The 20811-nt window shown below is 42.9% G+C and overlaps 2 protein-coding genes across 2 annotated transcripts in view; one reads left to right on the plus strand and one right to left on the minus strand.

Moving 5' to 3' along the window:
* Nucleotides 1-20811, plus strand: part of LOC311138743 (NACHT, LRR and PYD domains-containing protein 12-like) — a gene marked incomplete at its 5' end in the record, with an annotated part of 452061 nt that overhangs the window by 185034 nt on the left and 246216 nt on the right. The window lies entirely within an intron of this gene.
* Nucleotides 410-19382, minus strand: LOC311103047 (serine/threonine-protein kinase BRSK2-like; the record flags this gene model as incomplete). The annotated part of the gene is given in 20 exon segments (XM_084144551.1): nucleotides 410-618; nucleotides 701-790; nucleotides 2833-3034; nucleotides 3411-3534; nucleotides 5449-5497; nucleotides 7849-8125; nucleotides 9204-9264; nucleotides 12564-12714; nucleotides 13225-13260; nucleotides 13263-13321; nucleotides 14246-14410; nucleotides 14671-14702; nucleotides 14991-15137; nucleotides 15265-15333; nucleotides 15442-15475; nucleotides 15574-15690; nucleotides 16477-16617; nucleotides 16986-17071; nucleotides 17783-17877; nucleotides 19295-19382. Coding segments are annotated over 20 exon segments (2232 nt in total).

A 20811-nucleotide genomic window follows, 5' to 3' on the forward strand; every position in this document is an offset into this window, starting at 1 on the left:
TTAGCCTTTAACCATTCAGAACCTGCCATTCCCCATATAAGTCTGCCTGATTATTTTACTGGCTACATATTGTTGTTGACAGTTGCATGATGCGTTGTACTTCAAATGTACAATTAGACATTCTTCTGAGCTTGGCTTCTCTTCTGAAGCGAATCTATGAGCGACACTGCGTTATCTTCTTGTCTTTTCTTTCTTCTATCTTGGTGGCCAACTATCTTCTTGGGCCCGTTTCAGGTTGAAGCAGTGGTTTGTAATGATGATTGCTGGGTCAGATGGTTCGGTAGATGTGACGGTGGTGGTGGTGATGGTGGTAGTCTGAGGGGGTTTGTCTGTGTTGTTTTCTAGGGTCATCTCTCTTTATCTTTCTGCCCAATCCTGTCCTGTTGATGTCTGTTTCCACAATGTTCCCTCAGGGCTGGGACTGTGTCCCGTTGGAGGAAAGGAGTCTGGTCTTGTCTTTGCCCGAGCCCCTCCTTTGAAGCACGCTCCCGCTACCCCCTATCCCTGCATCACCACGCTCACACCTCTCCCCCCGGTCCCCACCTCCTTCCGAACGTCGGGAGTTTTGCCGGGTCGGGGTGCCGGGTGGACGAGAGGTCAGCTGCCCATTCTTCTCATCTAGGGAGAAAAAGAAAGACATGAGTTTGATGAAGACAGAGATATAAATAGTGTGTTTGTGTGTGTGTGTGAGGGGACCCACCAGCAAGTGCCTGCACAGATGGCTGATCATGAGTACTAAGTAACTGGGCTTGAATCGTTTCCACCACTCTCTTGAACCTGCGACTTGGACCTAAGGAGACAGACAAACACTACGTCAAGGTATACACTGCCCCGCATCAATATGGAGATCACGTTAAGATTAATTACCTACACGTATAATGAGTTCTGTTAACTGTCTCCTGACAGTTTCGTGGTACATGTTGGGGATATATATATTTTTTATTTTTTTATTTAACCTTTATTTAACCAGGTAAGCCAGTTGAGAACAAGTTCTCATTTACAACTGCGACCTGGCCAAGATAAAGCAAAGCAGTGTGATAAAAACAACAACACAGAGTTACATATGGGGTAAAAAAACATAAAGTCAAAAAAAAAATACAACAGAAAATATATATACAGTGTGTGCAAATGTAGCAAGTTATGGAGGTAAGGCAATAAATAGGCTATAGTGCAAAATAATTACAATTAGTATTAACACTGGAATGCTAGATGTGTAAGCGATTATGTGCAAATAGAGATACTGGGGTGCAAAAGAGCAAAATAAATAACAATATAGGGATGAGGTAGTTGGGTGGGCTAATTTCAGATGGGCTGTGTACAGGTGCAGTGATCGGTAAGGTGCTCTGACAACTGATGCTTAAAGTTAGTGAGGGAGATAAGAGTCTCCAGCTTCAGAGATTTTTCGTTCCAGTCATTGGCAGCAGAGAACTGGAAGGAATGGCGGCCAAAGGAGGTGTTGGCTTTGGGGATGACCAGTGAGATATACCTGCTGGAGCGCAGACTACGGGTGGGTGCTGCTATGGTGACCAATGAGCTAAGATAAGGCGGGGATTTGCCTAGCAGTGATTTATAGATGGCCTGGAGCCAGTGGATTTGACGACGAACATGTAGTGAGGACCAGCCAACAAGAGCGTACAGGTCACAGTGGTGGGTAGTGTATGGGGCTTTGAAGACAAAACGGATGGCACTGTGATAGACTAAATCCAATTTGCTGAGTAGAGTGTTGGAGGCTATTTTGTAAATGACATCGCCGAAGTCAAGGATCGGTAGGATAGTCAGTTTTACGAGGGCATGTTTGGCAGCATGAGTGAAGGAGGCTTTGTTGCGAAATAGGAAGCCGATTCTAGATTTAACTTTGGATTGGAGATTCTTAATGTGAATCTGGAAGGAGAGTTTACAGTCTAACCAGACACCTAGGTATTTGTAGTTGTCCACATACTCTAGGTCAGACCCGTCGAGAGTAGTGATTCTAGTCGGGTGGGCGGGTGCCAGCAGCGTTCGATTGAAGAGCATGCATTTAGTTTTACTAGTGTTTAAGAGCAGTTGGAGGCTACTGAAGGAGTGTTGTATGGCATTGAAGCTCGTTTGGAGGTTTGTTAACACAGTGTCCAATGAAGGGCCAGATGTATACAAAATGGTGTCGTCTGCGTAGAGGTGGATCTGAGAGTCACCAGCAGCAAGAGCGACATCATTGATATACACGGAGAAAAGAGTCGGCCCAAGAATTGAACCCTGTGGCACCCCCATAGAGACTGCCATAGGTCCAGACAACAGGCCCTCCGATTTGACACATTGAACTCTATCTGAGAAGTAGTTGGTGAACCAGGCGAGGCAGTCATTTGAGAAACCAAGGCTATTTAGTCTGCCAATAAGAATGCGGTGGTTGACAGAGTCGAAAGCCTTGGCCAGGTCGATGAAGACGGCTGCACAGTACTGTCTATTATCGATCGCGGTTATAATATCGTTTAGGACCTTGAGCGTGGCTGAAGTGCACCCATGACCAGCTCGGAAACCGGATTGCATAGCGGAGAAGGTACGGTGGGATTCGAATTATAGGATAAAATATAGGATAAAATCATGCCAAACATTGGTTACCAAACACTGATTACACATTTTTGCCAATAAAAGTCTCATAGACTAAATTAAACTGTAACTTAAAGCGAATCCTAACTTCCGCTTAAGTCAAATTTTCACTTGAAAATCCTACTCCCATTGACATCAATTCATAACTAAGTGACAATTCGCATTAAGTGAAAGTATTGCCCCTTGGTGGGTCGCAAGAACACTTTAAAAAAGTCGTACTGTTTCACAAACAAGTTTGGGAACCACTACCTGATATGAGGGTGAAAGTCACGCTGTAGATGCTCTTTCCTTCCCTTTCAGCTCGTCCCCTCTCTCTCTCCCTCTCTTCCTCAGAGAAGGCGATGTCCACCTGGAACTTAACGGGCTTCTGGAAGACGGAGGGGCCACCAGAGGACTTATACTCTGCTCTGAAGCTGGTCTGGGAAATGACGCTGTGACTCAGGGACGGGATCTGGACAGATGTAATGTAAAAACACAGCATTGGAAACAGAGGTGGAAACAGCTTTACAAGCCTTACAAGATTTTCATAAATGTTTATTTGTTCATGTTTTATGAATGTGGTTGTGTATCTTTGCATCATGGCTGTACAGGCCTTTCACTGAAACTCAGTGAGGGGAAGGTACAGATACAGAGTTAAAGAGAAGGAGATAGAGAGAGTGAGAGAGAGAGAGAGAGAGAGAGAGAGAGAGAGAGAGAGAGAGAGAGAGAGAGAGAGAGAGAGAGAGAGAGAGAGAGAGAGAGAGAGAGAGAGAGAGAGAGAGAGAGAGAGAGAGAGAGAGAGAGAGAGGAAGAATGAATGAGGATAGAGGATAGACAGAGATACTTACAGACAAGAAGGCATGGACTATATCAGCTTTGATGGAACTAAGTGGTTTGTCTCTAATGACAACAAATATCTGTTCCTCCTTTTCCAGGCTGATGAAGTTCCCAAACCACGACTTCTTGGCCAGCCTGCAATTCAGAAGCATTCTTAACAGTTATACAGTTGAAGTCAGAAGTTTGCATACACTTAGGTTGGAGTCATTAAAACTAGTTTTTCAACCACTCCACAAATCTCTTGTTAACAAACTATAGTTTTGGCAAGTCGGTTAGGACATCTACTTTGTTCATGACACAAGTAATTTTTCCAATAATAGTTTATAGACAGATTATTTCACTTATAATTCACTGTATCACAATTCCAGTGGGTCAGAAGTTTACATACACTAAGTTGACTGTGCCTTTAAACAGCTTGGATAATTCCAGAAAATGATGTCATGGCTTTAGAAGCTTCTGATAGGCTAATTGACATAATTTGAGTCAATTGGAGGTGTACCTGTGGATGTATTTCAAGGCCTACCTTCAAACTCAGTGCCTCTTTGCTTGACATCATGGGAAAATCAAAAGGAATCAGCCAAGACCTCAGAAAAAAAATTGCAGACCTCCACAAGTCTGGTTCATCCTTGGGAGCAATTTCCAAACGCCTGAAGGTACCATGTTCATCTGTACAAACAATAGTACGCAAGTATAAACACCATGGGACCACGCAGCCGTCATACCGCTCAGGAAGGAGACGCGTTCTGTCTCCTAGAGATGAACGTACTTTGGTGCGAAAAGTGCAAATCAATCCCAGAACAACAGCAAAGGACCTTGTGAAGATGCTGGAGGAAACAGGTACAAAAGTATCTATATCCACAGTAAAACGAGTCCTATATCGACATAACCTGAAAGGCCGCTGAGCAAGGAAGAAGCCACTGCTCCAAAACCTCCATAAAAAAGCTAGACTACAGTTTACAACTGAACATGGGGACAAAGATCGTACTTTTTTTTCCTCTGGTCTGATAAAAACAAAAATAGAACTGTTTGGCCATAATGACCATCGTTATGTTTGGAGGATAAGGGGTAGACTTGCAAGCCGAAGAACACCATCCAGACTGTGAAGCACGGGGGTGGCAGCATCATGCTGTGGGGGTGCTTTGCTGCAGGAAGGACTGGTGCACTTCACAAAATAGATGGCATCATGAGGAAGGAAAATGATGTGGATATATTGAAGCAACATCTCAAGACATCAGTCAGGAAGTTAAAGCTTGGTCGCAAATGGGTCTTCCAAATGGACAATGACCCCAAGCATACTTCCAAAGTTGTGGCAAAATGGCTTAAGGACAACAAAGTCAAGGTATTGGAGTGGCCATCACAAAGCCCTGACCTCAATCCTATAGAAAATATGTGGGCAGAACTGAAAAAGCGTGTGCGAGCAAGGAGGCCTACAAACCTGACTCAGTTGCACCAGCTCTGTCAGGAGGAATGGGCCAAAATTCACCCAAGTTATTGTGGGAAGCTTATGGAAGGCTACCCAAAACCTTTGACCCAAGTTAAACAATTTAAAGGCAATGCTACCAAATACTAATTGAGTGTATGTAAACTTCTGACCCACTGGGAATGTGATGAAAGAAATAAAAGCTGAAATAAATAATTCTCCCTACTATTATTCTGACATTTCACATTCTTAAAGTGGTGATCCTAACTGACCTAAGACAGGAAATTTTTACTAGGATTAAATCTCAGGAATTGTGAAAAACTGAGTTTAAATGTATTTGGCTAAGGTGTATGTAAACTTCCGACTTCAACTGTATATTCATATTTTTATATTTTTAAGAATCTACATTTAAAATGTATGTTAAATATAGGTGCTTATTACCATTTATGAACATTTATAAGTATTTATAATGGCTTATTCAAGGAAGTTGATATGAAGTGTTACCGAAACATGCAGCATAGAAAAGTGTTACAGGCTAGCAGATAGATAGCATTTTACATGACAGGCAGGACAGTCATTCTGATGGATATAGATAGCCTAACTGTATATGTCTATGATTATCTACTTACTCTGGGCTTGATTCTGGAGTTAGACTGGACATGTCTTCCGGTGTTGGAACTACAGGAGAGCAAAAGGAGAGAGATGGAGAGAGAAAGAAAGAGAGAGAGGGGGCGGGAAGAAAGAGAGAGAGAAAGAAGAGAGAGTCAGAGAGAGAGAGATGGGGGAGTTATATATAGAGGGAAAGATAGAAAAAGAAGGAGAAAGATAGAGCGGGTGGGGAGGGAGAGAGGGAAGTAGAACTTGATGACATTACTTGATGAGGTTCAGTTTCATTGATTTAATTACCAATCTGTCTAATTAATTTGAGCACCGTATAGTACACTACAGTCCTTCTGCAATGGTAGAAGAGACTGTGGCTACTTTGAGAACAGAATATGCACATACTGGTCACTTTAATCATGTCTACATACTGTTTTACCCACTTCGTATGTATATACTGTATTCTAGTTATGGCTCATTCTATAGTGCCTTCAGAAAGTATTCACAACCCTTGACTTTTTCCACATTTTGTTGTGTTACAGCCTGAATTTAAAATTGATTAAATAGCGATTTTTTTTCACTGGCCTACACACAATACCCCATATTGTCAAAGTGGAATTATGTTTTTAGACATTTTTACAAATTAATAAAAAATTAAAAGCTGAAATGTCTTGAGTCAATAAGTATTCAACCCCTTTGTTATGGCAAGCATAAATAAGTTCAGGAGTAAAACTGTGCTTAACAAGTCACATAATAACTTTAACATGATTTTTGAATGACTACCTCATATCTGTACCCTACACATGCAATTATCTGTAAGGTTCCTCAGTCGAGCAGTGAATTTCAAACACAGATTCAACCACAAACACCAGGGAGGTTTTCCAATGCCTCGCAAAGAAGGGCACCTATTGGTAGATGTCTAAAAAAAAGCAGACATCGAATATCCCTTTGAGCAAGGTGAAGTTATTAATTACACTTTGGATGGTGTATCAATACACCCATTGACTACAAAGATACAGGCATCCTTCCTAACTCAGTTGCCGGAGAGGAAGGAAATCGCTTAGGGGATTTCACCATGAGGCCAATGGTGACTTTAAAACAGTTACAGAGTTTAATGGCTGTGATAGGAGAAAACTGGGGATGGATCAACAACGTTGTAGTTACTCCACAATACTAACCTAATTGAAGCCTGTACAGAATAAAAAACATTCCAAAACATGCATCCTGTTTGCAACAAGGAACTAAAGTAATACTACAAAAATTGTGGCAAAGCAATTAACTTTTTGTCCTGAATACAAAGTGTTATGTTTGGGGCAAATCCAATATAACACATTACTGAGTACCACTCTCCATATTTTCAAGCATAGTGGTGGCTACATTATGTTATGTGTATGCTTGTAATCGTTAAGGACTGGGTAGTTTTTCAGGATAAAAACAAACCCAGAATGGAGCTAAGGACAGGCAAAATCCTAGAGGAAAACCTGGTTCAGTCTGCTTTCCACCAGACACTGGGAGATGAATTCACCTTTCAGCAGGACAATAACATAAAACACAAGGCCAAATCTACACTGGAGTTGCTTACCAAGAATACAGTGAATGTTCTTGAGTGGCTGAGTTACAGTTTTGACTTAAATCTGCTTGAAAATCTATGGGAAGACTTGAAAATGGTTGTCTAGCGATGATCAACAACCAATTTGACAGAACTTGAAGAATTTCGAAAAGAATAATAGGCAAATATTGTACAATCCAGGTGTGCAAAGCTCTTAGAGACTTACCCAGAAAGACGCACAGCTGTAATCGCTGCCAAAGGTGATTCTAACATGTGAATACTTATGTAAATGAGATATTTCTGTATTTCATTTTCAATACATTTACAGAAATGTCTAAAAACATTTAGTTAACTTTGTCATTATGGGGTATTGTTTTTTTTTATCCATTTTGAATTCAGGCTGTAACACAACAAGGGGTATGAATATTTTCTGAAGACACTTTGTAACTACTGCTGTACACACCTTTCCTATTCATATACTGTCCATACTGTCTATACACACCATTATATACATATATATTTATAAACCGGACTCTGACATTGCTCGTTCTGATATTTCTTTATTTCTTTATTTTTAGTTTGGGGATTTGTGTGTATTGTTTTGTATTGTTAGGTATACTGCGCTGTAATCAATTGATTTGATTTGATTGAAAATATGAATCACAATGCATATCATTGTTTATATCATATTATTTACTTTAGATATCCAAACATCAAGGTTTGGCCCAATTCCGTTTTGACTCCATCAAATGAAATGAAATACATTGAATTGCCAAATTCCTGAATTGAAATAGAATTCACCTCTCTCCCCCTGCAGTTTGCCCATACCCCCCCTCCCCTCTCACACTGCAGCTTGCCCACACTCCCCCCTCTCTCTCACCCTGCAGTTTGCGTCGGTGGAAGCGTGGCGATCCCAGCAGGTTGTTCTTGAAGGAGTTGAGGCGTGTCCTCCAGTGGGCAGAGCTACTGGCAGCCATCCCCCCGCTGCCTCCGGGGCTGGAGGGTGGGGTTAGGGAGAGGGATCCGCCCCCGCCCCCTCCCTCCGCCCGCGAGGAGGAAGAGGAAGAGGAGGAAGAGGGAGGGGTGGGCGGGGGGTGCTGGGGATGGTGGACGGGGGTGCCCAGGGGGGTGGGGAGTGGAGACCCCTGAGGGGTGACCTGTGGCACAGGGGCAGAGTTAGGATAGGCGCTCTTAGTGACCGACTTAAAGACGGAGGGGGCGGGGAAAAAGAAGAAGCGAGGGATGGGGGAGAGGATGGGTGAGGGGGACGGAGAGGGAGGAGCTTGGAGAGGTAGTGACTTCATGGACTGAAAGTGGGGGCGATCGGAGAGCCCTTTGGAGGGCAGGGTCTGGGTTTTGGGGTCGGGCACGGTCGTCCGTTGTGTCGGCCGGGGAGTGGTGGCACTTCCTGGTTTGGGGTCTTTGGAGTGGGTGGTGGAGGTGGAGGTGACTTCTGATTGGCTGAAAGTGAAAACTGGGCTCTGATGGTTGGGAACAGAAAGGACAGAGGGATGGAGAGGAGGGAAGGAGGGAAGGAAAGATGGAAAGATGAAGAGAGCAATGGTCCTGAGTTATGATTTATGAATAAACTGTAGACTTCTGATTGTACTTACATTTCTAATTATAGAGATTTATCCAATTATGAATATTCTGTTATTACTCTTATTATGTAAATTGAATAGAGTACATTTTGAATAAAGGTCCAGAGGCCCTTTCAATTTGAGGGCTAATATGTGATCTTATCTGTGTGTGTCTCTTGTGTGATTCTAGGCCCTTACTATTAGTGTGTGTGTGTGTGTGTGTGGGGGTGGGGGGGGGGGGGGGGGGTGCGTGCGTTCGTGCATTTGTGTGTGTGTATGTGATGGTGTCTATGGTATGGGTAATGGCTCAGAATGGGACAGTATGAGGGTGATGGACAGTCAGGACAAGTGACAGTCTCAGAAGAACAGTTACAATTACAATTACAATTCAGTTCAGTACAGAGAAACGCAATCAAATCACAGTAGTGTAGCTGTGCAGTAAGCACATTTCACCATGAACAAAAGGTAGTCTCATCTGAATGTGAGTTCAGCATATCAAAGATATACTTATGTACAAAAATATACTGATATTACAGGTATGGTATTTTATAAATTCTATAGTAGAACCACCTTTATAATAATAATCAGGTAGTGTAAATGTGTGTCCATTTGTAAAAGAGCATGATAAGATAAGAGTTGGCCAAGCGTGACTTACCCTGGGACTGCTGAGGGGACTTGACGAGAGCCCTGTTGAAGCTCCACTGACAGAACGAGACCTGGAGGACAAAATACCACTATCAGACAACACTGGTACAGAAACACATAACATGGTCCCCCTTATGGAAAAACCACGTGAATTTCATGTGATCTTATGTTAAGTTAATGTGATAACGTGACAACATGTCAAAGCAACATGTGATAACATGAAACTACACGTCACAACATTTCATAGTTTTTCACATGTGAAAGTGCAAATCCGATATTCACGCGAAAGTTTTTCACATGTGAAAATGCAAATCCACATGTGAGTTTGATTTTCACATGTGAAAACTGTTCACATATGTCACTCGTTTCAGGGAACTAGGCATATGTCGCGCATCACTACTTCACAGGAGAACGTAAACTTTTTAAAAAAAATCAAAATCTGGAACATGTGAACTTTCATGTGCCTTAATAACACACTTGTATGCCATCTGTAAATACAAATAAAATTGTTAAATTACGAACCTAGTTGGTTTAGCCACGGAAAAAGACAGCAACCTTTCGCTAGCCATGATTGGCTGAGATAATGAGTGGGCTGGACATGCCGAGAGATGAGTTCGGATTGGTCTGCCATGTAGCCCACATCTGTCTATAACATGAGCTGGTCAGTATGTGTTGGTAATCCTTTCTAACACAGCTTTTTTGAAAGATGTCACGTAGCAGAACTGCATAAGTGTTGCTCTCCACTTTCTGGAGGACCGAGTTTTGAAATCAGTGGAAATAGAGTATGATAGCTAAGGAGATGGAGAAAATTCTGGCGTTTGATTGCAAATATGCAGACGAAGTCGAAAGGAGAACACACAGAAGGCTGTTGTATAAAACACCTGTCTCCGGATCTTCAAACTAAGGGAAACCATGGCATCCGTGACAGAGAGGGAGAAGCGTCCATCCATGTATACGGGTAAGATAGTCTAGCAAGCTACATTTTCAGATATTACACATTTCTAATTTTATCAAAGTCGTTTTCATTTAAAGTTAAAGTGTACCGTTAGCTAGCTAGCTAACGTTAGCTGGCTGGCTCGCTAGCTAACGTTACGTGTATGATCTGTGTAGTAATATTATTCGTATCTCAGAGCCATTTGCATTGCTATTTATAGCCTAACGTTAGCTAGCTAACATTGAACCTGGTTGGTTAGCTACCTGCAGATTCATGCAGGGTAGTAATGTTATGAGTTGGGATTATGGTTCATTGTTTAGCTAGCTAGCTATATGTCTAAACAAAAGACTCCACTATACAAGTAACAATTTCAATAGAATGTTCATGATGTCACTGCGACAACTGTCGATAGACGTAGCAGGTAAATTCGCATTGACTATCTACTCCGATTTCAGAGCACTCTCGTCTGAGTGTGCCAGAGCGCACAATAACTGAGAAATTTACGAACGCTCAACACCCGTTGAATATGGCCGGTGTCAGTAAACGTTGGCAAAAAAGCATAATTAAATTGTTTCCAGCAGCACAGTTGCAGTCACCAACGCTCTGGATAACATAAAAACAGCCTAACCAGCTCTGCTAGGGCGAGTAAAATGGTCAGAGTGAGCTGTACTCTCATTTGTGTCTGGAAGTAGCTAGCCAATGTTAGCCAGTTAGCTTGGGTGCTTGACGGCTGTTGTTAGGACAGAACGCTCGGATCAACCCTAATTCTTCGGCTAGAGCTTCCAGTGTACGCTCTGAACGCTCCGAGAGCGAAATGCTCTGAATTTACGAACGGACAATCTGACAACGCTCTGGGTTTACGAACACCCAGAGCACACTCTGGCAGTCCAGATTAAATTTACGAACACACCCGTAGTATAAACCAGCCTTTAGACTTGAAATCTTTGGTTGTTTAGTACATGGCCTCACATGTGAATCCTTAAAGAGATGGGTGGGAAAGAGGGTGTGAACGATGCTGAATGGGTGTAGACAAAGAAGAGCTCTCCAGTAGGTACCAAAACATTCAAGGGCCATTTTCTCAAAAGTTTATCAACTTTCAAAGCAGAATGACTTTCCCATTGTTCCTCAACTGTAGTGTATGATATACCCTTTTCTATCTCTCATCTCTACTTTTATCCAATGTAAAAAAACACAATTTCAAATTTTGCTACATAAGACCGAATCGAGCCGGTCAGTCACATATGAAAGTGCAAATTCGATTTACACATCTGAAAGTTTTCACATGAAAAAAACATGAAAACATTTTATACTCCTCACATGTGAAAAGGTGTTAACATGTGAACTCTATATTGAATACATGTGAACAACTAACCTAATGTGCTTCTTATTTTCTCATGTGAAGATTTCAGATCAATTCCAGCTTCATAATGTGAAACTGCAAATTTCACGTGTTTTTGTAAGGTAAGTAATTAAATGGCATGGGGGTTTTAAGCTAAATGGTACGCTGTTAAGCAAAAATGTGTAATAAAAAGGTGTACAAATCTTTCATCACTGACAATATGATTACATTTGACATAATCACTTAGTACTGACTTTTCAATATGACCCCGCCTTGGATTTGAACTCACAACCTCTGGATTTGGGTTACGCTGATCTTTCTGCTGCAGCACAAAGTCTGTAGCATTCTAAGAAGTCACATACACATTCATTACCTATAATACATCTCTGCACATAGAAAAAGTGTGCCATCTGCACTGCTATTTTAGTTATCGGTTAATCTGACTATTCTCTCATCATTGATTTCATTGACTTATCTCAGCAATTTGAGGGTTTTCTGTATAGTTGTCTAATGTTAGTGGGGCATATTATTCTGTTTTAAGGTTACTCCTGAATATCAATATAATAGTTTTTCTTGAGTGTATTATACAAAGCTGAGATTTACTTTGAAGTCCAAAGTGTAGGAATACATGTGAAATCAGTCTTTGACACAGACATGGTGGTGTAACAGGAAGATCGTAATGCTGTGAACCAAGAGGTTGTGAGTTCAAATCCCAGGTGAGGACATGTTGAATAATAATTACTGTAGAAATACACAATGGAATCACGTGTGTCAAATATCTAAGTGGAAAACACTGCAGCAAATTAGTGACGTTCCGGGGACATCATATTAAGTTTTGTTTGCAGGGCATCATGTGAATATTTGAAAGGTGAAAGGTTATGTGATCACATGACAATTCACATGAATTATCATCACATGTGAAGTGTTCCAAAACCACATGGTTTCACATGTGAAATAGAATTTTGCATGTGCAAAACATGTGGAACTTTCACATGTGAAAACGTGATTTTCCACATGTGACATTTGTCCGTAACAACACTCTGTGCATATTTGGTGTGCATGTGTGTGTTTTTATGTGCGACCTATCTATGTCTAACCTCTGGCTGTGTGCGGAGGTGTCCAGCGCCCTGCGCGTGGGTGTGGGGGAGCCCTGCTCCGTCACACTCAGCACCTCCAGACTCTTCCTCTCCGGCCGGCACCGGCCATGACGGGTCAGCATGGGAGAGTCCACCCGCTTCCTAGGGGGATCTGCTGGGAGACCTTAGAAAGGTTAGAATCCAGGTCTCAGAGGTACAGAGAAAGGTTAAAGCACCTCTAACCTTTGTTATTTAAAGCACTGGTGCATCAAAACACAAATTTGGCGGGAGGTTTTGACATGCTGACATATTGGACATGTTTCCAAAACAAACTGCAGACCAACATGAATTTGTTGTAAAGTTTTGTCACAGGACATTTCTTTTGAAAAGTTTCAATGTAGGACTTTTATTTTGAAACGAATCACCAGATGTTGTTTATTGTCGCTAGCTTCACAGATACCTATCAGTAAGTCAGAGTTGGCTAGAAATAGAATGTTCCAAATTATTTCTGAGAATGTTATGTTGGAATATAATATAAATAGAATGTTTCTGGGAGTGCTGAGAGCGCACTGTGGACACTCTGGAGTAATCAGAGTGTCCAATAACAGAGTGTCCAATAAGTGTAGGTTAGGTAAGAATGTTGATTATTTCTAACATTTGTTGTCTAAAGGTTTCTTTCAACCTATATCATTCCTGGGCGGCAGGTCTTCATCCTCACAGCTGGGTAACGCTCTTTCCTGTCCAAGAGGAGGTAGTAGATCATCTTCTCCTGGTTGTCTCTGAGAGAGAGAGAGAGAGAGAGAGAGAGAGAGAGAGAGAGAGAGAGAGAGAGAGAGAGAGAGAGAGAGAGAGAGAGAGAGAGAGAGAGAGAGAGAGAGAGAGAGAGAGAGAGAGAGAGAGAGAGAGAGAGAGGAGAGGAGAGAGAGAGAGAGAGAGAGAGAGAGAGAGAGAGAGAGAGAGAGAGAGAGAGAGAGAGAGAGAGAGAGAGAGAGAGAGAGAGATAGAGAGAGAGGGAGAGAGAGAGAGAGAGAATATATATTCCCAGTTGTGTAAAAATACTTTAAAGTACTACTTAAGTCGTTTTTTGGGGTATCTGTACTTAACTTTAGTATTTATATTTTTTACAACTTTTACTCCACTACATTCCTAAAGAAAATAATGCACTTTTTACTCCTTACATTTTCCCTGACACCCAAAAGTACTCACTACATTTTGAATGCTTAGCAGGACAGGAAAATGATCTAATTCACATACTTATCAAGAGATCATTCCTGGTCATCCCTACTCCCTCTGATCTGGGGGACTCACTAAACACAAATGCTTCGTTTGTAAATTATGTCTGACTGTTGAAGTGTGCCCCTGGCTATCCGTAAATATTCACTTTCACTTTTACTTGAGTCATTTTCTTTTAAGGTATCTTTACTATTACTGAAGTATGACAATTGGGTACATTTTCCACCACTGCCTGTTCCTACTACTAATGATGAGGTGCCAGAGACACTAAGAGAGAGATCAAGAGTTCGTTTCCACAGCAACCAGCGAACGGTGACACTACAGGGGCCACATCAAGGGACACTCACACTGCAGGTCCCGGGTCAGCTTTCCCTGGTCTCTAAAAGCAGCCCAGACAGTACTCACTCCTCACACTGCAGGTCCCGGGTCAGCTTTCCCTGGTCTCTAAAAGCAGCCCAGACAGTACTCACTCCTCACACTGCAGGTCCTGGGTCAGTTTTCCCCGGTCTCTGAAGCAGCCCAGAGAGTGCATGCTGTCCAGTACATCGGGGTCCAGCTCTGTCAGCGACACGATCCTCTTCACACACACACGCCTGGGAGGAGGCTGCTCCGGACACGGCTCGTTACGACCACCACTGACAGGGGAGAAATATGGAAAGGGGGAAAGAGAGAGATTGAGAGGTGGAAATGGAGAGAGACAGAGATAGAGAGAAAGACAGATGAGGGGAGAAAGGTAAAGATGGGTAAAGAGTTCTGTGAAAAAGGCCACATAGACAATCAACATGTAGAACTATTCAATTGACTGTATTTATTTTAATCTTCTACTCAGAGAGAAGAAGACAATGATAAATTGAGAGTGAGAGAAAATCGAGTAGAATGGGATGGGTGTACTTACAGATACCAGGAGTGTTTTTGTATTGCTTCTAGCTGTAAGAGAACACAGACACAGACAGTTATTTATCAAAACAGAACACACAGTAGTCCTACATCTAGTCAGTAGCAGCAACATCTCCTGGTACCGTCTCTCGCTCCCTCACCCCCCTCTCTCTCCCCCACCCTCTTTTCCCTCTCCTCCCCTGTACCGTGAATCTCTTGTCAGGGTTGACCTCGATCATTCCTTTGAGCAGGGCCTGGCTCTCTTTTGCCCCATCATCATCATCCTCCTTCTCTCCCTTCCACCATCCTCCCCCTCTATCCCCCTCTCCTCCCCCGTACCGTGAGTCTCTTGTCAGGGTCGACCTCAATCATTCCTTTGAGCAGGGCCTGGCAGTCTGGGGGGATGAAATGAGGCATGTGGAACACCCCGCTCTTCACCTTCTCAAGGAGCTGGCGCAGGTTGTCATGGTCAAAGGGTAGAGCTCCCTACACACACACACACACACACACACACAAACATGCACACACACACACAGGAGAGGAGAGAGGGGAGTTACAGAGCGAGAGACATAGAGGGGTAGAAAGAGATGGAGAGAGAGGAAGAGCTTCTTACCACCAGCAGTGCAAAGAGGATGACACCACAGCTCCATACATCTGCCCTGCGACCATCATACTTCTCCCCCTGCAATTCCAGAGGACGGCATTCACTGATCATTCATATATACACACATATTGTAGGTGTATGCACCTAGACAGTAGCCACAGACGTACAGAGAGAAAGGGAACTTACCCTGATAACTTCTGGACATGCATAGTGAGGAGATCTGTAATCATTCAGAAGAAAGAAAATCAAGTGATAAACATACTGTACATCACTAAGGACACCCGCCTCTCCATGCAGGAACACACACCCAGTACTCACCCACAGCTGGTCTCCAGCAGGCTGTCCCCCACCTGTAGGGAAGCCATGCCGAAGTCAGCGATACGGATGTTGTTCTTCTCATCCAGGAGCAGGTTCTCAGGCTTCAGGTCTCTATGACTACACACACACACACACATGCGGACATGCACATACACACACACACACACACACACACACACCAAACAGGTTTGAGAAACAGGTCTGTTCTCTTCTTTCACTTCTTCTTTTCTTTCTCAATCTCTCTAGAGTTTTAAATGGATTGATTTTAAATTGTGGCTGTGTATACACTGAGTATATCCAGAGACTGATCAGGTGAATCCAGGTGAAAGCTATGATCCCTTATTGATGTCACTTGTTAAATCCACTTCAATCAGTGTAGATGAAGGAGGAGACAGGTTAAAGAAGGATTTTTAAGTATTGAGACATGGATTGTGTATGCGTGCCATTCAGAGGGTGAATATTTAAGTGCCTTTGAACGGGGTATGGTAGTAGGTGCCAGGCGCACTGGTTTGTGTCAAGAACTGCAAACTCTGCTGGCTCTTTCACGCTCAATAGTTTCCTGTGTCCCAAAGCCAAATGACATCTAGCCAACTTGACACAACTGTGGGAAGCATTGGAGTCAACATGGGCCAGCATCCCTCTGGAACGCTTTCTACACCTTGTAGAGTCCATGCACCGACTAATTGAGGCTGTTCTGAGGGCAAAGGGGGGGGGGGGGGGGTTGCAACTCAATATGAAGGTGTTCCTAATGTTTGGTATACTCAGTGTATCTAGCTGTATACAGTATATTGCTGTATATACTGTATTGCTGTAGTCTCTGCCATACAGAGTGACTGTGTATATATTGCTGTAGTCTCTGCCATACAGAGTGACTGTGTATATATTGCTGCAGTAGTGTCTGACCATATAGAGTGGCTGTGGCAGAAGTCCAGGGCTGAGATTATCTGTCTGAAGAACTTCCTGGCCTCTTTAGGCGTCAGTCTGCCCTTCTTCACCAGGTAGTCAAATAACTCTCCTCCTGAGACATGCTCCAACACCAGATACCTGGCAGAGAGAATGACAGGGAGGGAGGGAGGAATCAAATACTGTATGTTCAAGCATATAATAATAACAAACTCATTCACCTACTGTACATGCTTATACATACACTCATACACTCGGACACATTTGGATGTGTACAGCTTGTTCATATGCTCACACATTCAGTACAGCACCAATTATCACTCACACACACACATTCATGCACGCACGCACATACACATGCATGCATGCACGCACTCACGCACATACACACACACACATACACACACACACAGTATATTAGTATATTATTGAGTTTTAGTACAGTACAAGAGACAGGCAGAAAGAGAGGGAGAAAGAGTGTGAGTGAGAAAAGAGGATAATATACTTACAGGTATTTGTTATTCTCATAAACATCATGCAGCTTCAGCACATGAGGGTGCTCTATTAGTTTTAGAATAGCTATCTCCCTCTCCACCTAGAGAGAGAGAGAGAGAGAGAGAGAGAGAGAGAGAGAGAGAGAGAGAGAGAGAGAGAGAGAGAGAGAGAGAGAGAGAGAGAGAGAGAGAGAGAGAGAGAGAGAGGCGATAAAGATAGCAGGAGAAAGAGGGGAAGAGAAAGAGAGAGAGAGAGAGAGAGAGAGTGTGTCAGTGAGCGAATGTGACAGAAAGAGTTTGTATACACCCAGTGCATAGCCTATACACACCTCCTCTACCCCAGAAGAAGAATACAAAGAAGAACTAAAGAGGAAGAAAAAGCTGATGATATATTGTATATCAATTCATTCATTATTAACGACAGCATGCTGGCTGTCTATATAATGTGCTCCTACAAATGGATATTAGCAGGCTCATGGCTCTCTCTGTACGCTACTGTACTTTCAGAAGGACAGACTCAGAGACCTTCTGAGTCCCAAATGGCACCTTATTCCCTATGAAGGGCACTACTTTTGACCATGGCCCATGCTCTGGTCAAAAGTAGTATACCATTTTACATTTTAGTCATTTAGCAGACTCTTATCCAGAGTGACTTACAGTTAGTGAGTGCATACATTTTCATACTGGTCCCCCGTGGGAGTCGAACCCACAACCCTGGCGTTGCAAGCGCCATGCTCTACCAACTGAGCTACACAGGACTACTAGGGAATAGGGTGCCATTTGGGACACAGGCAGCTTCTCTGGGTTCATACCTTCATAAGGACAGACTCAGACAGCTTCTCTCTGTTCACAATCTTTATGGCCACCTTTTGTTCCGTAATACAGTGGACTCCCAGCTTCACCAAACCTGGAGAAAAAAAAAGCTTTGAGTTTGTCTTGTTTGTTTTAGTTACCTTTATTTTCAACACAGTTCAATTCTCATTCATAACAAGTGAACCAGAACCAGACCATGCAGGAGACACGGGTGGAGCATGACCTCACCCAAACCATATTGACTTGACTATGCAGAACCTAATGGCCTAATTCAGCGACTTCAGTCTACATCAATCTGTTTATAGTTCAACCAGTTCAATCCACTAAGGCTACACTAGCCTGTTTCCAGCACTGACATCTGATACGACAAGTCTACCACTTACTCACCAAAACCTCTATAATAAACCAAGCAATTTCAGTCTTCTCTATCGATTTAAATTCAAGGCAGCTGGTCACATTACACAAGTCTAAACAGGTCTACCGAGGGCCAGATTCCCAGACCAGGATTAAGTCTACTCCTAGATTAAAAAGCATGCTCAGTGAAGAAAGTGTTGTTTATAATAATAATATAAATAATAACATGCCATTTAGGAGACGCTTTTATCCAAAGCGACTTACAGTCATGCGTGCATACATTTTTGTGTATGGGTGGTCCCGGGGATCGAACCCACTACCTTGGCGTTACAAGCGCCACGCTCTACCAGCTGAGCTACAGAGGACCACTTCAGTCCAGGAATAGAGTATAGACCTAATCTGGGTCTGGTACATCAGCCCTTAATAGATCAGTTCAAGCTGCTAGTCCAGTCTCCGCCGTCTAGTAGCCTACCTTACTCTGGTGGAGGGTCATCTAACTCCAATATAAAGGTCTGGTTTCCCAGACACAAATTAAACCTAATCCTGGACTAAAATGCTCTTTCAATGGAGAATGGAGATTCCCTTTAGTCCTGGACTAGGCTTAATCTGTGACCGGGAAACTGTCCTTTATGTTGGAGTTAGACAGACTTCAGAGCACCAGGAGATTAAAGATAACAAGATCTGTCTGACTGTGTCCACAACTGTACTGTATTGTCAATGAGATCCACACCTCAGAACACATGGATTCATTCATTCATAAAGGACACACACACATACACAAACAAGCAGACACATACATACAACTACTCTCACAATAATTTTACATGCAACATTATACACATGTAAAACATGTGACAGCATGCTTCACATTACTGATCACAGATATTTGTAAATATCAATAATATTGGACATATTGGCCCATTCATGTGAGTTGCTACCACTGGGATGGACATACATCAAATACACACACATATCAATACTGAGGACATAATGTCCAAAGGTGCACACAGAGTGGACTCTTTAGACGACCAATTGTATTTGTCGGCCTAATACACATCACTAGTTATAGATATTACTATTTTAATCTACCATGCATTCATATTAGCAGCTATTGCGCGTGATAATGCGTTTAAAGGGAGCGGTGGAAGTATGCTTACCTGTCTGCCCCTTCCCAAGGGTTTTCTCCAGCCGGTAAGGCCCGACGTATTGGGCGGACTGGCCTACGGACAGCTCCTTGCTAGTCATGATGCCCGTGCGTTGAAAGCGAAATTATATGACGATAAGGAGATCAACTCGCTGTTTTTTTCAAGAGCAATTTATAGCTATCGGTCCTCTGGGCAGAACAGCACCGCCGTAATAACATTACAGACGCCTAGCGATGTTGTCACAGGGAGGAATAGAGAGAGCGGTTGTAGTCGTGATGACAATTTCGTGGCCTATAGTCTCGGCTAGACTACTCCCATGCACTTGCCTTTTTCTATGCGGCTATTGCATACATTTTCCGTGATATCAATTCGGTCAACTCCAGTTTATTATCAACGACCGTGAATGTATCAACGACCGTGAATTGACTAAGCAGGAATGAATTACGGGGATGTTAGAAAGTGGAAGAGGGAAATTCGTAGGGAGATTTTGACAGGTGCATATTTGAGAAGTCCAAACTGATGGCAGTTATTTTGAATTACAATTATTATTAGCAATAGACGAAATAAATGTGTCCTATTATTAATATTGGTACAGACAGAAAGCTGTAAGCAGCTGGAATAGCCTATCAAAAACTATTTCATCAGATAGGCTCCATGTAACGGCTAGATTACACACACTTCTGCACCTCATAGCCTACATCCGATACTGTCATCAGTGATCCTTAGAACATAATAATGAAATGTGTAAATAATCTTATCATAACATCTTTTAGTCTCCGTCCACCTCTTTTTGTCCCATTTTGGTATGTAGCCTATCTCTGCTCCCTCCTCTAGACTATATGAATAGTAATATTCCGTTATAGCCTCAGAGGGGTGGTTTTCCCAATATCCGGTGCACTCTTCGGATTATCCCAGGGCCTGGTATCAGGAAATAGAGGGGAACAGAGCGTCAAAACAGCCACCCTGCTATCCGCACCCGTTCGGACTAGCCTACTCTTCTCTCAATCTGTATTACCCAACAATTTCATTTGCGTTTCTGTTCAGGCCAAAATGAATTTTTCTTTCGAGAAATGCTCGTTTTCTCTAATATTTAAAATGCTCGATTGGATGGTTGTAATAAATCGTGGTTCTACAAAAAACAAGCATCTTTAGCTGGCGTAGTACTCTCCTCCCTCCCTCTACTTCTCTCCCTTGCTCTCTCCCTCTCTCGCCGTCTATGGACATTTCACAGCATCCCGGCTCGCGCTCCTGCCGCCGCTGGTGTCAAGATTCATCCTTCACCGGCGTCCTTGTGCAGAAAGGTGTAGCTTCAGAAGCGATTCGAAAAATATCTGGTTGTCTGTTCTTTGCATCCACAATCCGTCACGGGATAGCCTTCCTTCTGGCCGCAAACCCGTTTTTTTTTTTTTCTCTCGCCCCTCTTCCTTCTCCTCATCCGATACGGCAGCATCAGCATCCGGGTTCCGGATGCTTCCCCCCCCCTCTCTCCCCCTCCTCTCTCTCCCCCCTCCACCCCATCCTTACCCCGT

This window comes from Coregonus lavaretus, assembly GCF_964263955.1.
Source record: "Coregonus lavaretus genome assembly, chromosome: 2".
In the NCBI taxonomy this organism is placed as follows: Eukaryota; Metazoa; Chordata; class Actinopteri; order Salmoniformes; family Salmonidae; genus Coregonus; species Coregonus lavaretus.